Source organism: Aethalodelphis obliquidens, unplaced genomic scaffold, assembly GCF_003676395.1.
Source record: "Aethalodelphis obliquidens isolate GAN/ISIS:26980383/991018 unplaced genomic scaffold, ASM367639v1 scaffold1, whole genome shotgun sequence".
Classification (NCBI taxonomy): domain Eukaryota; kingdom Metazoa; phylum Chordata; class Mammalia; order Artiodactyla; family Delphinidae; genus Aethalodelphis; species Aethalodelphis obliquidens.
The window spans coordinates 98,430,051-98,446,449 of NW_020837945.1; the positions used below are offsets into that span (position 1 = coordinate 98,430,051).

The 16,399-nt window shown below is 36.9% G+C and overlaps 1 protein-coding gene across 1 annotated transcript in view; it reads left to right on the plus strand.

Annotated features, from left to right (window-relative positions):
- Positions 1-16,399, plus strand: part of ZBBX (zinc finger B-box domain containing) — a 104,358-nt gene that overhangs the window by 46,663 nt on the left and 41,296 nt on the right. Inside the window, exons 7-8 of the mRNA XM_027112489.1 lie at positions 4,349-4,507; positions 9,683-9,857. Coding sequence (XP_026968290.1) covers positions 4,349-4,507; positions 9,683-9,857 — 334 coding nt within the window. The remainder of the gene's footprint in view (positions 1-4,348; positions 4,508-9,682; positions 9,858-16,399) is intronic.

The following is a 16,399-nucleotide window of genomic DNA, read 5'->3' on the forward strand; positions in this document are numbered from 1 at the left end:
TGATACATTTTTCACATATGTAGGAACTTTTAAGTATTATAAAATAGCATGTAATAGTATTGTGGTGAATTTCTAATCTTAATGATTCTGTTAAATTTTATACCTCTTAGGGGATAGATGGCTTAAGTTTGTTGTATAATTCTACTCTTATAGAATACTTTTAACTTTGTTACTCAGAAGTTTTGTTTTCTCAAAGTTCATGTAGCCCTCCAATTCCCCTCTCTCCTGCAATATGTCGGTGAGATGAGTGAAAGGAGTATCTCTATTCCTCCCTTCAATGTGCTAGTGCTTGGTCAAACATGAAAATAAATAAGCACAATAAATGTAATTAAAAACAAGAACTCAACAATCTAATCTCTGCACAAGCAGTTGTATATATCAATGTTATATATGAAAGTTGTTAAGAGAGTAAATCATAAGAGTTCTCATTATAAGGAAAATTCTTTTTCCTATTTAATTTTGTATCTATATGAGAAATGGATGTTCACTAAACTTATTGTGGTAAACATTTCACGATATATATAGTTTTTTTAAATGGAAGGAACAATGTTCATATCCATTATTAGAGATACAATTGAATAATTTTAAGTTGCAGAAAGTCAAAAGTAAACCACATTTTCTGTGTTAACATAATTTGGTAGGGAAAAGGGATTAGGCTGGAAGAAGGAAGACCTTGATTCTAACTCAGGCCACAGCGTTTTGTATCCACAGTAATGGGAATCACAGTTCTGTTCACTTTCCTTGTAAAATTCTTTTAAGAATGAGAAAAATAGAGTATACATATATACTCTAACAACCAAGAAGAGTAATATTTAAATGTCGTGGGAAAAAAAAATTCACATTTATTGGCATTTTATTTATGTTGAATTAATGGAATCTTAAGACATTTAGATATAGGGTTCCAATTTATCAGTTATTCATGATATTTATCTTATTTTTTAGCACTAAATTTATTTATTTGTTTGTTTTTGTTTTTGGCTGTGTTGGGTCTTTGTTGCTGAGCACGGGCCTTCTCTGGTTGTGGTGTGCCGGGGCTACTCTTCCTTGCGGTGCGCGGGCTTCTCATTGTCGTGGCTTCTCTTGTTGCAGAGCGTGGGTTCTAGACGCTCAGGCTTCAGTAGTTGTGGCATGTGGACTCAGTAGTTGTGGCTTGCAGGCTCTTGAGCACAGGCTCAGTAGTTGTGGCGCACGGACTTAGTTGCTCCGCGACATGTGGGATCTTCCCGGGCCAGGGCTCGAACCCGTGTCGTTGTATATATCAATGTTATATATGAAAGTTGTTAAGAGAGTAAATCATAAGAGTTCTCATCATAAGGAAAAAATTTTTTCCTATTTCTTTAATTTTGTATCTATTGGCAGGCAGATTCTTAACCACTGCACTACCAGGGAAGCCCACTAAATTTAATTTAAGAATAAAATCATTTTTTTGGCCATTTAAGGGTCTCTTAATATGCTACCTAAAACTGTTATAAAAATGACAGAATCATTGATAGCAAGATTCATTTTAGGACAGAAATAATCTTTGTTCTGTGCTATTTAAATATGTATATATATATTTGAATGTTAATTCTATCTTGATAATTTTATATAAAATACTATTGTTTTTTGATATTTTTAAAAATATAAAATATAAACTAGAAATTTTAACCACCTTTGAAGTCAATAGTACTTTATTCTAGGGAATTTAAAATCAGGTTAAATTGGATTACTTCTCTTAAAAAAATATTTGTTAAAATGCAGATGTTTCTGGAAAAATGAAACATTACCGTTGGCTTAATTTCCTTTTTTTTCTTGATAAATCAAGTTTATTCAGGTTTAATTTATGAACAATAAAATCACACATTATTTCTGTGTCCACATTGTTTAAAAATTGTGGTAAAATACAAAAAATGTAAACATAACCATCTTAACCATTTTTAAGTTCAGCAATGATAAGTATGTTCACATTGTTGTGTAAAATGCACTCCTTTGAAGTGTGCAGGTTGATTAGTTCTGAAAATACATTACAATACACTTGTGTAACCTTCAGTATAAATAAATACACAGTATTTCTATCACCCCCCAAATGTTCCTTTGTGTCTCTTTATAATCTCCACTAACCCCAAACCAAGTAATGTCCTCAAGAAAACAACAGGTGCTGGCAAGGATGTAGTGGAAAGGGAACCCTCGTACACTGTTGGTGGGGATGTAAATTGGTGCAGCCACTATGGAAAATAATATGGAGTTTCCTCAAGAAATTAAAAATAGAGCTACCATACGATTCAGCAGTTCCAGTTCTGGATATATAGCCAAAGGAAATTAAAACAGGATTTTGAAGAGATAGATACACTCCTATATAGCATCATTCACAATATCTAAGATATGGAAACAACCTAAATGCCCATCAATAGGTGAATGGATTAAAAAGATGTGGTATATATGCACAATGAAATATCATTCAGCCATGAGAAAGAGGATATCCTCTTGCCATTTGTGACAACATGGATCGACCTTGAACACATTATGCTAAGTGAGATATGTCAGACAGAGAAAGACAAATACTGTATGATATCCCTTATATGTGGAATCCAAAATGTCAGACTCATAAAAAACAGCAAAATGGTGTTTACAGGGGATGGGGCCACGAAGGGGATAAGACTGATGTTTAAGGGTACACACTTGCAACAAGTGGTAAATAAGCCATGGAGATCTAATGCACAGTATAATGAGTATAGACAACAATTTTGTATTATAAATATGAATTTCTTTTAAAAATAAGGACTGCTTAGGTCTGTAAAGGCTTTTTGATGCTCTTTGGGAAAATTTGGAGCAGATGCCATAGGTTTGTATATGGACAGCAATATGTGTGCATAGGTCACTTTAGTCACTTTTCATAGATAAATTTATTAATTCAGTATGAAGTAACACTAGTTAATTTGGTGTTCACTGATTTATTCCAGAATCAGATTGCAGTGAATCTTAATAGATTTACTAAAGATCATAACTGGAAAGTAGTCTTAGCTATTTAAATAGGTAGCTAGATGAAAATTTTAAAATAGGCACATTTTCATGGGAGAGTATAAAATAATCATTTCTGATCCCTGCTGAAGTTTTCCTCTATCTTGAGAACATTTGCTAAGAAGTAAGACCTATTACTTGTGTTCCTAATGTCAGGTTTTCAGAGAGTCTCCGAAGTGTCTGCATCTTCCCTCTGGAGTTTGTTTGGTTCAAGCTCAGATGGGATCCAGAATCCTGCAGGGTCTCCTTGGGCAAACCAGGCTTATTGCTGATGGGAAGTCCTTTAGAAAATAGGGCCTTCCTGAGATTTGCCTGTTCTTTTCCGGCTACTCTGAAGGCACTTGAAAAGGCTTTTTGAATTCTTGTTTCCCAGTTATTTATTTTAATTCTGTAATTCTCCCTCTCCCTCCCCCAACACCTTATTTTTATGTTATTTTGCCATATGCTATTTACCAGGCACTGTGGTAACCACACAAAGATTGAAGAAGACATGATGTTTTCCTTCTGTGAACTTTTATGGTGTAGACAGACATCAAAAGATGATATAAAATCAATACTGTGTGGGCTGGTAGGGATCTCCTCAGTGTAGAAAGAGGGTGCAGAGGATGGGCGCCTCATGCATCTGTGGGAGGGCGGCAGGGAGAGGTGCCTGGACCCATGGGAGTAACTTGGGGTGAATCTAGAAGGAGAGGTAGGAGTGTGCCCAGCAAAGAAGATAATAGAGGAGGGAGGGCCTTCCTGGTAAGTGAAACTCATGAGCAAAAGCATGGCGAGAAGAACAACTTGGAGTTTGCTAGGGCACTTCTGGATGTGCACTTTTGAGTAGTTGATACCTTCTAAAGATGTTTTATCACCAACAAAATACTCATTACGGCTTATTCAGGCTCCCGCTAGATTATATTTAGTTCTTTAGCGGTGATGTGCGCAAAATAGCACACCTACCTATTTAGGGCTGATATAGTGGAAAGGCTAGGAGTCATTAGAATTATACACACCTGGGGTCACTTCCCAGCTCTGCCACCCACTCACCATGTGACCAAGGGCAAGTTATTTAAACCCTCAAAACTTTCCTTTATCCCTAAAACAATGATAAAAATAGTTATGCTTTAGAGTTGAGGATTAAATGACATGTTTTTAAGATACTTAGGATAGTATGAGCTCAAACTAGCCCTTCAGTAGATGGCAGCTGTCACTATTATATGGTTGATGTAAATGACAATTTGTATTTTTAAATATTAAATAAAATGCATTGAATTTTATTAGTCATAGAATAATGAAAACAGGATTTAATATATCTAAATTAGTTAAGCTGACATATTAGGCTTTTTATTCCTATTTTGTTTACTTATAGGCAAAATCTCAAATATTATCCAATGTATTGGATGTTGCCCATCAGTTTATAAAGAAAGTTAATCCGGATGAACCCAAAGGGGAGAATCATTCTACAAAAGGGATTAGTGAAAGTCAGCATAAAACCAAATCTCTTCTTCTTCAGGGGAGCAGCTCTGAGGTAAGCTGAGGAAAATATAGTAGACATTTTCTGTCATACATGATCATGGAAACTGTCATTCATATACTCAGCTAGAGCTGTAGAGTTTTGGAGATTATTTGATCACATTGTTGGTTAATATGAATTTGTTTTTTTTTATTAATCAGAAACACTTTAACTGTAAAAATCCTTTTAAAGAGATTGCTTTGAGTTCTCTGGCTACTAGTTTTTTGATGAATGATCCTTTGATCATATTGCTTTCCAGGCATTTTCACCACATCAGGAAATGAATATTTGGGAGAAATATAAAAAAAAAAACCACAATGCAATATAACAATTTTATATTAATCAGGATCTCAGAGAGGCTAAAAATACAAAACCTTGCCAAGTGTTTTAGGTGACAGGCAATTTCACAGTTATTTAAAATCAGATTTATACCAAATTGTGTGGTCATTCACATTGATTACTGATCCTATGATGTACTAGATAAGCTTTCATCAGCTCATGTTTGTGTTTTAATAATAGACTTGTTGTATTGATTCTTTAGCAAGAAAGAAACTTCCTCAAATTTTGATCCTTGTAATTAATAATCCTCATTCTTTTAGATGCCACTCGCCTTTTCACTGTAGTTCAGAAATAGTAACTTGGCCAGAGTCACACAGCTTGTTACTTTGTGACAGAATCAGACTTGAACTTCAGTCCCGTGAGTTCCTAACCTTTGCTCAGAGAACATGAAAGAAAACAGGCTCTATGGTAGTAGGCCCTCTTTACAGCGGAGAAACTATACTTGAATTGTCCAGGAAGGTTAGCAGTTTGGCATGAATTTCACTAATAGACCTGCCAAGGGTGCTTGTGAATAATCACTGAATGAGTTACAGTCTTATTAGAATAATAATGTACTGAGGACCGACTATGTGCCAGACAGCATCCTACATATTTTACGTGTATTATCTCTTTTTACCCTTTTAAATTTTTTTTCAGATGAGAAAATAGTGGCAAAGCGTTTTTTTTAATTGCCCAAGATATCATTGATAGTGGAACTTCAGTTTGAACCCAGGCCTTATGACCCCAAATTACCTGCTTTTAACCATTACCCAGAGGCTGTGGTTTTAAGGGTTTCTCCTTCATGCCTGCCATTTTATCTAATTTTTTTTTCATTTTATCTAATTTATCCTACCAATAAAAATAGTGATAAATCAACAGCTAACATTTATTAAACACTGTATGCTAGGCTTAATCCTTTAATTGCTTTATCTTATCCAATAATCAAAATAACCATGTAAGTTTTACATTATTATCTCACTTAACAGATGAGAAAGCCAGAGAAGATTTAAGTAACTAGCTCTACTAGAAAGCTATAGAGCTACTCTTTTGCCTGCTCTTTTAATCCCTAAAATAAATGCTGCCTCTTGTCCCCATTGGTAACTGTGTATGCTGTATAGACCCTCCACCCCTGGTCTTAACTTAAAGCCATTAATTCAGTGGTTTCATCCAGGAATGCACATTATAATCAACTGGAGAAACATTAGAGAAACACACATGACTGAGTTTAGCATGTCTCTGGGTGGGTCCAGACGTGTGGTTTTAACACCTGCTCAGTCATTCTGGTGAGTAGTCCTGGTTGGGCATCCCTCCTGTTGACCCTCAGGTGTGCACCTGTACACAGTGCACGCACTAAAGAAGTATCCCCCTCATATGCTTGGTACTACTCTGTGCTGAAGAGCAGGGGTTCTCCAACTGCAATAAGCATCCGAATCACTGGGTAAGTTTGTAAAAAATGTGCATTCCTCGCCTGCCACTCAAACTTCGATTTTTTTTACATCTAGGTTGGGCCCAGGAATCTGATTTTTAATTGGCTTACCAAGCAATTTGCATGCCTGGAAGAGTCAAAATGGTGCTAAAGCCTGGTATCTGTCTTAGGACTTTTCTTATGGATTCAAGCCAGTGGATATCCTTGGAAATGGGTGCAGTTCATGAAAGAACTTTCATTTTAGAGACTGAAACCTGGGTTTGAAATCCTGACTCTGGTTTTCTAGCTTTGTAACATCGGGCAGTTTACTTTAGCCTTTTGATCCTCTGTTTCCTTTTCTGGAAAGTGGGGATATTAAAACGTATTTTGTGGGGTATCATGTAGCCTAGAGGGGTAATGGATGCACAGCATTGGATTCCATATGCTCCTTCAAATTTCCTAGCCCCTGTAGAATCGGGCAGGGTCCTGATGTGCTCTGAATGGAAGTGAAATATGACAGTTCTGAGCTGAAACATTTAAGAGCCAATGTACTATCCTCTGGCTTTTTCCTATCCTGCCACCGCTGCGTGGAAGCCAAGTATTCCATAGGCATAGCTGTAAAATGCAAATGTCTCTGATTCATTGCTTGGAAAGGAGCTGCCCTGGAAAGCTGCTAGAATCACCAGAATACTTGACTCATTTTGTATTAAGCACTGAGTTTTCAGTGCATCTTCACGAGTGCAGCATACATATACACACGCATTCACATATTGCTTACTGAGTACCTGTAAATACCTTCCCACCTACTTCTAAGACAGAGGTATTTCCAAACGAAATTCATCATGTCTTCTCCAAAACCTATGGATGTTACTGTTGGTGGCAGCCTCTCTTCTAGCTTTCCAAGCCAGCAGGAACATTTCTTTTCTTTTCTTTTTCTTTCTTTTTTTTTTTTTTGGTACGCAGGCCTCTCACTGTTGTGGCCTCTCCCGTTGCGGAGCACAGGCTCCGGATGCGCAGGCCCAGCGGCCATGGCTCACGGGCCCAGCCGCTCCGCAGCATGTGGGATCTTCCCTTACTGGGGCACGACGAGCCCGCGTCCCCTGCATCGGCAGGCAGACTCTCAACCACTGTGCCACCAGGGAAGCCCAGGAACATTTATTTTCTACAGTCATTTCTCTTTCTCCTTTGCATATCCAATCAGTTACCACATCTCATCTTAAAACCGTCTGAAAACTCTTGAATATTTGGTCACTTCTAGTCTTATTGTTATTCCAAATACTGAAATTAGCTTTTGCTTAAAGTGCAGAAGGTCTATAAAGTGAAAAGTGCATTTTCTTCTCTCCCCTTCTAGAAGCTAATGATTATTCTACTTTTGTATGTATGTATTTCTTAACACAAATATTAGTATGTTGCATACTGCTCTGCAAACATGCTTTTTACACTAAACAGTAGTTTTGCTATCCATATAAGTGTATTCCACAGCTTTCTCATTCTATATAGTGGTTGTAAAATACTCCATGTATTGGATATAAAATAACTTTTAAACTATGTTTTCTCTGATAAGCATTTATACTGTTTTGTCTTTTGCCAGTATAAACTATAGTATAAAAATAATTTTGAAAAATATTGTTTTGCATATATATGAGTATATCCATATGATAAAATCCTAAAATTCTTAGGTGAAGAGGGTTATGCATTTGTAATGTTGATAGATATTGAGAAATGGATGTACATTTTAATTGGTTTCCTTGCATCCAAACTCACTGTTCTCCAATTTCTTTCTCTCCCACACTACTGTGTGGGACTGTTCAGTAGCTACTGGGTGGGGCTCTTCAGTAGGTTTGCATTTCCAATATGTTTAAGTGTAATTTTCTCTGGATGGCAGGCAGGATCCTTTACAATCTGCCCCTACTTGTCTTTCCACCCTTTATATTTTCTCATATCCCACTTTTTGCTATAGCAACACAACTGCATACAGTTCCATGCCACTGTGTTCTTTAACTCCATGCCTTAACATATATACCATTCTCTCACTCCGGAATACTGACCCTGCCACTTTTTTGTCCATAGGATTCTTGTTTATCTGAGTTAAATTCCTGCTCTTTGCTTCTATTTCTATTTCTATATTTCTGTGTCAACGACTAGCATAGTGTCTGTAGGTTCCAGATGCTTTTTGTTTATACTGAATTTTATATATGCATACATTTAATGATTTTCTCTCAATTGTCCTCTGACAATCTGCCTGGTTTTTTGCAATTAAGGGCTGAACACAGAGGATTCTACTGTTGTATCTAGAAGATACACATGGAGATTTAGCAATTTCATCAGTGTAGGTAATCCACATTTGATAATTCAGCATTGGTGAGGAACTTATTTTGCTTTAGTTTCCTAATTTGGCTGTTTTCTCTGATTCACTGGATAACTGCCAATTCCTACCTTTATTTTCTTCTGTGTGTTCACAGTGGATCTATATTTTGTACGGAATTCATCCTTTCCCCCCGTCATTACATTGAGAAGCAGGCAGTGTTTCATCTGCATTCATTAATTTGTCCATTCATTCAGCTAACTTTTAATGAGCACCTACTTTGTGCCAGGCACTACTCTTGGCACTGAGGAAACAGACAACATTCCTGATCCTATTAACATTCTAATGGGGAGAGACCAGCAATAAACAAACATGTAGAGTAAATTCCCATGGAGATAGGTTATTGAGAGAAAAATAAAGCAGTTAAGAGATTGGAAAGTTGGGGAGAAAGGGGCTTTGTTTTTAGGGTCATCAGTAGCGTCATCACCTATTCTCTGAGTAGGTGATGTTTGAGCCAAGACCGAGTTAAATGAGTGGAATGGCTGTGTGAAGATATGAAGAGGGACCATTCCAGACACTGGATATAGCTAGCACAAGGCCCTCGAGTGGAATATGCTTGATGAGTTCCTAGAACTGAAAGAAGATAAGTTTAGCTGGAGCAGAGTGAATGAAGGGGAGAATTAAAGGAAGTGAAGTGAAAGGCAGGGGCGTGCAAGGTTGTGTACAGCCTTGTAAGTCCTAGTAGGAACTGAGGGTTTCACAGGGAGTCATTGGAGGGTTTGGAGCAAAGAAGTGACATCAGATTTACATGTTAAGAAACTGTTCTTTCTGCTGTGGGGAGGTTGCAGGGAACAGGCGACTGGAGAAATAGGATTAGATACAAGGTTATCACTGCTTTCCAGGGAAAACACTGGTGGATAACTTAATGATAAACCCTCAGTCCTGTAGGCTCTAGTTTTAGTACTTTCTGAAGAGACCGTTTAAAACTGTCTATAGTTTTAAAGAAATCAGTAAAGCACATAAATAAGTACAACTTAAAAACATTCTATTCTAAGTTTAAAAATAATGTGTGATTCACAGTGCTCAGTAATTAATGCTACCTGTATTGTAAGATAGAAAACATTTAGTAAAGCATACTTAGATACACTATTAATTGTTTTAGGTAGAACTTTCAACAACAAAAAAAGAAGAATGTACAAATACAGGAGATAGGCCCTTGTGTGAAGGGCCATTTGTTGAACAAGCTTCTGCCCAATCCTTTCAAGAAGTTCTAAAGCAATGGAGAACTGGGCATCATGATGACAATGAGAAACAGAAGTTACATGCAGCAAAACCAGGTACCGCTTTTTTTTTTTAAATAAAATGAATGCTTTAAAATAAAGCTGAATTTATTTTATCTCCATTCTCCATGAATATAAATGCAGTGTTCAGAAACACTGAAACATTGGGATAGTAGTTTGATATAACTCTTCAAAGGAGTAGTCACTCTATGACCATTGGTTTAGTGGTTTAATATTTATAACCCCCTGAATTGGGCATTGGGGATATATTTGCCTTTGTTTCCTACATAAATTCAGGCTGTCAAATGAATAGAGAATTCGATTCTCTCAGCTCCTCTTCTAGCAGAAAGTTTTGTCAGAACAACTATTCCTATATTGAACTGTAATTACAACACATAAAACAGGACGATCTATGAGATGAGAGGAATAGAGAATTTTCTTGTATGTGTCTTGAGAAATATATTTCAGGGACTGCTGTGAAGTTCAGGGGGATAATTAATTTGTCTTTTGTTTTTCTTTCTTTTTGAAGAAATATTTGTTTTTATTTTTCCTTGGTAATTTTCACGCCCATATTCTAGACATTGAAGATCTGGATGACCGAAGTGTACAGTGTCTTCTCTTTGTTTCCCAGTACCTTTTGAGGGAAATCATACCTTTAGAAGTATTCAATTTATTAATTTTATTACTCAGAATCTTGTTGAGGCTTCCAATTGCTTTTCATTAAAAATAAAGTATTAGATAATAAACTTAAATCATGTAACTTAGTTGACAGCATTCAATTTTATGATTTTTATTTCATTTTTTTCCCAGTGAAGGACCTCTCCTGATTAGTCCTCTTTTGTAACATAGTGTAATTCCTAATGTCAAGATATCACACACCTTTTTCCCGATTAAAATCTGATTTTTTACTAAATAATGTTCTCTCTTTCAAATATTTTTCCTACATTTGTTCATGATACATCAATTTTGTTAATACTTCCAAGACTTTATTTGTATACCCTGTTTTAGCATGTACGTCAACATAACTCTCATTGACTATGTTATTTTATGTGCTTTTTTATTTGTGCTTTCACATTTTGATGTATTTTTTACTTTTTTACTCTGAAAAGGATTAAGTCTTCTATAGAAATACCTTTTTGATTGTCCACTTTGAAGACATAGTATTTAAAAATAATAGAAGAACTCATATGTTGTAGCTTTCCTCTATAGGCTGAAGATTGTGGATAAAGATGCTTAAATGGAATTGAACTGCCTGATTTCAAAGGAATCATGGAAACCTGGAATAGTAGAGGCCAGATGTTGGCATATCATTATCAAAGTTATAGTGGAAAAATTACCAAAATAAGGGGCAAGGAAGACTAGTAATTAGATTGTTTCAGTTCACAGAGATCTGTGGTACTAATTGGAGTACATAAGAATGAAAAAGTTTGTATAGACTCCTGTTTTTCCTATCTGAGTAGAAAATTTCCATCCTGACGCACAGAGACCCAACTTGAGCTACCATACTGGGGATTCAGAGTTTATTATAAAGTTCTCAGCCCTAAGCCACACCACAAATCTAAAGCCCCTTGAGGTAGAGGCTGGGTCCTTTCGCAGGATTTTGTAGTGTGGTCACAGGGTACACTATGAATCTTCCTCTAAGCTTTCACTACAGAATTTATGGCTATTTACCAGGATAAACATGCACTGAGGAAAGGCAATGCCCAGACCTTCAGAGGGGTTATTAGATTCTGGGTCTGAACTGACAGTTAGACACCCTGGAGACCCTAAGTACCACCATAATCCACCAGTCAGTCTTAGAGATTTATGGAAGTGGAATGATAGATAGAATCTTGTCTTTATTCTGTCTCATAGTGCATTGGAACTGTGGGACCATTATGTGGTTATTTTTCCAGTCTTGATGCTTGGAAACGGATATACTTAGTAACAGGAATAATGCCTGTGTTGATGGTCTGACCTGTGGCATGAAGGTTGTTATGGTAGTACGTAAGTAGAAGACCCTAGAACTGTCTCCCTCCCTTGCCAATGTCCATGCTAATAAAATACCAGGCCAGAAGCAATACCTGGGGATTGCAAAGATTAATGCCAGCATCAAAGACCTGAAAGATGCAGGAATACTGCTTTTTATTATATTTCCATTTACCTTACTTATTTGGTACAAAAGCCAATGATCTTGGAAAATGACTACAGATTAGAGTAAACTTGATCCGATGATGATGATACAGGTCACAGTTGCTTTTCTGGATGTAGTGTCTTTGCTGGAGAAAACCAACACATTCTCCATGGTTGGAGGAGGGAGACAGCTATTGACCTAGCCTAGGGGTTGATTTTTCTGTAAAGTGACAGATAGTAAATATTTTAAGCTTTGAGGGCCATTCAGAAGGGCCATACAACTTTGCCACTGTATCATGAAAGACAATATATAAACAAACGAGTGTGACTATTTTCTAATAAAACCTTGTTTATGGATACAAATTTGAGTTTTACATAATTTTCACATGTCACAATATATTATCCTTCTCTTGATGTTTTTTCAGCCATTAAAATATGTAGAAACCATTCTTAGCTTGAAAGCCATACAAAAGCAGTGGGCCAGATTTGGCCCAAGGGCTATAGTTTACTGCTCCTTGACATATCAGATGTATTCTTTTTTATTTCTATTAATAAATATAGCCAGAGATCGTTTGATATCATATGGGTTACAGTATACCTTCACAATCTTGCTTCAGACCTACATTAGCTCTCCAGCTTTCTAGCATTATATAGTCCCAAAGAACTTGATTGTCTTGCTATTGCACAAAAGCTATTGCCCATTAGATTGATGGCATGATGCTAAGTGGATTTTGTGAACAGGGAGTATCTGTTACAGAATGATTATATTGGACCCTTTCCATCATGGGTAGGGCAGTAATTTGTCCTCATGGGAAAAGCTACATATTTCAGAAAAGGATTTGCCTTCTCTTCCTGTAGTGTATCTGCCAGCAGAAGCTTTATTTGTCACTGTGGTGTCTTACACAATGAGTGTCTTAGATCAAGACACTCATTTTATTATGAAAAAGGTATAGGAATAAGCTCATACTCATGGAATTCACTCATCTTACCATGTGCAGCACTATCCAGCTAGCTTGATAGTTTTGTGGAATGGCCTGCTGAAGGTTCAGTATGGGTTCCAGCTGAGAAACAACATCTTGTGAGTTTGGGATGCTTTTCCTACAAGGGGCTCTATATTACATGAAACTCCGGCAAAACTTCCATTAAACAGGAAGCTGAGACTACCCACTGCCATTTGGGGCTCATCAGCACTGAGTTAATAGTCAGGAAGGGTCACTGTACTGACCATGTTGTTTGAGCACAAGTATGAAGGAACAATTAGATTGTTATCATACAATAAAGAAAAGATAGACTTCATCTGCAAACCATTCAGTGGCATACTTAATTTTTCTGTGTCCAGTAATAATGTTCATTGGAAAAATGTGGCAAGCCAATGAAAAGAGGGCTTCTATGGTCTTGAATCTTTTGAGAATGAAGATTTTAGTCACTCTACCAGGTAAAAGGAGTTGGCAGACAGTAAGGTAAACAGAATGGGTGGTGAGAGAAGGAAGCTATGGTAAACAAATCAAGGTAGGCTTCAAAACCAGCTACAAAATGAAGAACGATGGCGGCTAAGTTTGATATTGAGTAATTGTTTTTTTCCTCCTCTCTTTTTCCTGATACCTAATATGACACATACTACTGGTATCTAACATTTAAATTTAGTTGGGAGTATCACTAAATTGAAATCTCCCTCTGATACATAGTGGCTGTAGAACTTTGTGTTCCCTGTGCTTCAGACATGAGTGAAGAGACAGACAGACAAATGGATGCTTAGATGCAAACTAAGTAGACTCTGTCTCTCCAAATCCGTTCTTTCCCATTTCTGCCCTACTCTGTGCCCCTAGAGGTTGATCCTTGGAGGCTGCATCACATGAACTCCCTTGTCCTCTGGCTTCTGGTTGGGTTTGACCAGTTGGAGACACTAGCAGAACATTGAAGGGTGAGAAGAAAGAGGTAGAGGTATTCACTCTCCCTCTCCTTTATGTGCTGAGATTTTGCAGTTACTGCTTTGTCTGCATATATCATTAGCTCCACTCAGATGATCTTTCATCCACAGCCATTGCTTTCCATGACTACTTACAACACTTGCCTTACTTTGTCCTCTCAAGCCTAGGGTTGGTAACAGTTCTCCACTATTTTTAGTCTCTGAGTGCTTCAACATCACTTGTTCCCTTAACCTTAACATGATTATAAGTTAGTCCCTTCATTTGATCTTCTTCAAATTACCCCTTTGAGTTTTTTCTTTCCTGTTAGAACCTTGACTGATAATTAAAAAGGGATTTCTAAGAAGCCAAGATTCAAGTTGAAGGCTAGAAAATGAGTTGGAGAGTGGAGACAAATTAGAATGTACAAAGGCTCCATGGTGAAGAGAGCATATCGTGTTAATGGAACTGAAGGTAGATGTGCATGGCTGGACCTCAGAGAGCAAGGTTGTAGCACAACAAGCTAGAGAGGAATTACATTTAGTGGCTTGGAAAGACAAGGCTACAAACAAGACAAAGTGTGGCATAGATATAGGAGGAAAGTTGGTAAAGTGTATTATCATAAAAACCCATGGAGGACAGTGTTTTTAAGTAAAGAAATGAGGTCAACAGTGTGATTGCCATGGAGAAATCATTAAGATGAGGACTTCTGTTGATATAATATGTGATTTTATTTTGCCTCAGAGTATTATAAATGTGATTGTTTATGTGCGTGTATATTATATGTATGTGTTTGTAAATATTTTCCTTTCCCTAAGATATTAAGTAGATAAAAAGAACATTTATAAAATTTATATACCTTATGGAGAAAAACAAAACAATAAGAACGTGTTCTCTTCCTCTTCCCTCCCCTCTAAGTGATTATCACTAGCCTGGATTTGTATTTTTTCATTCCCTTGATTTCCTTGCAGTTTACTGCATGTGTGTATCTCTAAACAATATATTGTTAAATTTGCATGTATTTAAACATTGTGTAAATGGAAAACTAGTATATGTACTCTTTTTCAACCTGTTTAACTTATTCAACATAATTTACTGAGATTTACCCATAAAGATGTGCATAGTTGTATTTCATTCATTTTCCCTGCTTAAGAGTCTTATGCTTAAAAGTCTTCTTTATATGACTACACCACTGTTTACCTGTTTAAATATTGATGTTTGTTTAGGTTGATTCCCATTTGGGGTAAGAAAGAGGTAGAAGTACTTACTTTTCCTCTCCTTTATGTGCTGAGATTTTGCAGTGACTGCATTTTCTACTTATGTTACAGAGCAGCACTTAGATGACCTTTCATCCACAGCCCTTGCTTTCAATGACTTCTTACAAATTTCTCCTACTTTGTCCTCTCAAGCCTAGGGTTGGTAACAGCTTTCCATTATTTTTAGTTTCTGAGTGCTTCAACATCACTTATTCCCTTAACCCTACCCAGCAAACACTGCTGTTTTGAATATTCTTGCACAGGTGTCCTAATACACATGTGTACACATTTCTAGGTGTCTCTTCCTGGGAGCAGAATAGCTGGGTCATAGGGTGTCTGTGTCTTTAACTATACTAGGTTAACCTGAATTTTTTTTTACCAGAGTATTTGTGTTAGTTTATACTCCTCTCTGCAGTATATAAATGGTTTGGCTGCTTCCCATTATCACCAACACTTTAACTGTCAGTTTTTAAAAATTCTTGCTGGTCTGATAGAGATGAAATTGTATATTTCATTTGTGTACCTCATTACAAATGACATTGAGTATGTTTCCCTGTATTTCTTGGCCATTAGCTTTGAATTTTCAAGTGTTCTAGTGATTCTGTTATTGATTTCTAACTTGATTACGTTTTAGTGAACTGTAATTTCATTTCCTTCAGTGTGAAAGGCAAATACTTACAATGGCCTAGAAGGTTCAATGTAATCTGAAGTCCCTATCTCTGTGATCTCACTTCCTATTACTCTCTCCCTGGCTTGTTCTGTTTCAGCCACACTGGCCTCCTGGCTGTTCCTTAAATACCTTGGGCAAATTTACCTTAAGACTTTTAAAAGCATTGTCTATTAAGGAAAATACCCATCATCCCTTCAATATGAACAATGGGACGTCTTATACAACTTCACACAAAAGGTAGCTAGAGAACCATTAAACAAGGGAGCAAACCAGAACCTCAGTTCCATAGCTTGTGTGGCATTGTTCAGGGAGACATGACTCATGAATCCATGTGTTCTAGATTTGTTTTATGTAAGCAATTTGAAACAAAGCTTATCCTGCTGAATGCATTACGTAGCTAAAGTCTCTCTTTCTAGAAAATATCATTAATCTGTTTGCCAGAAAGTCTAGTTATTAGCATATTCACAAGCAAGTTAACCCAGGCTACCTGCCATCTTTATTTCCTGGGAATGTGCCATTGGTGATGGGAGAAGAGTGAGTCCCAGGTCAGCTGCTTCATCTCCTTCCTCCTCATCACCCTTCTAGACTTGGGGGTTATCTCTCAAGCCAAGCGACTCTTCTCCATGACCTGGACAGAAAAAAAAGTGAGTCCTCATT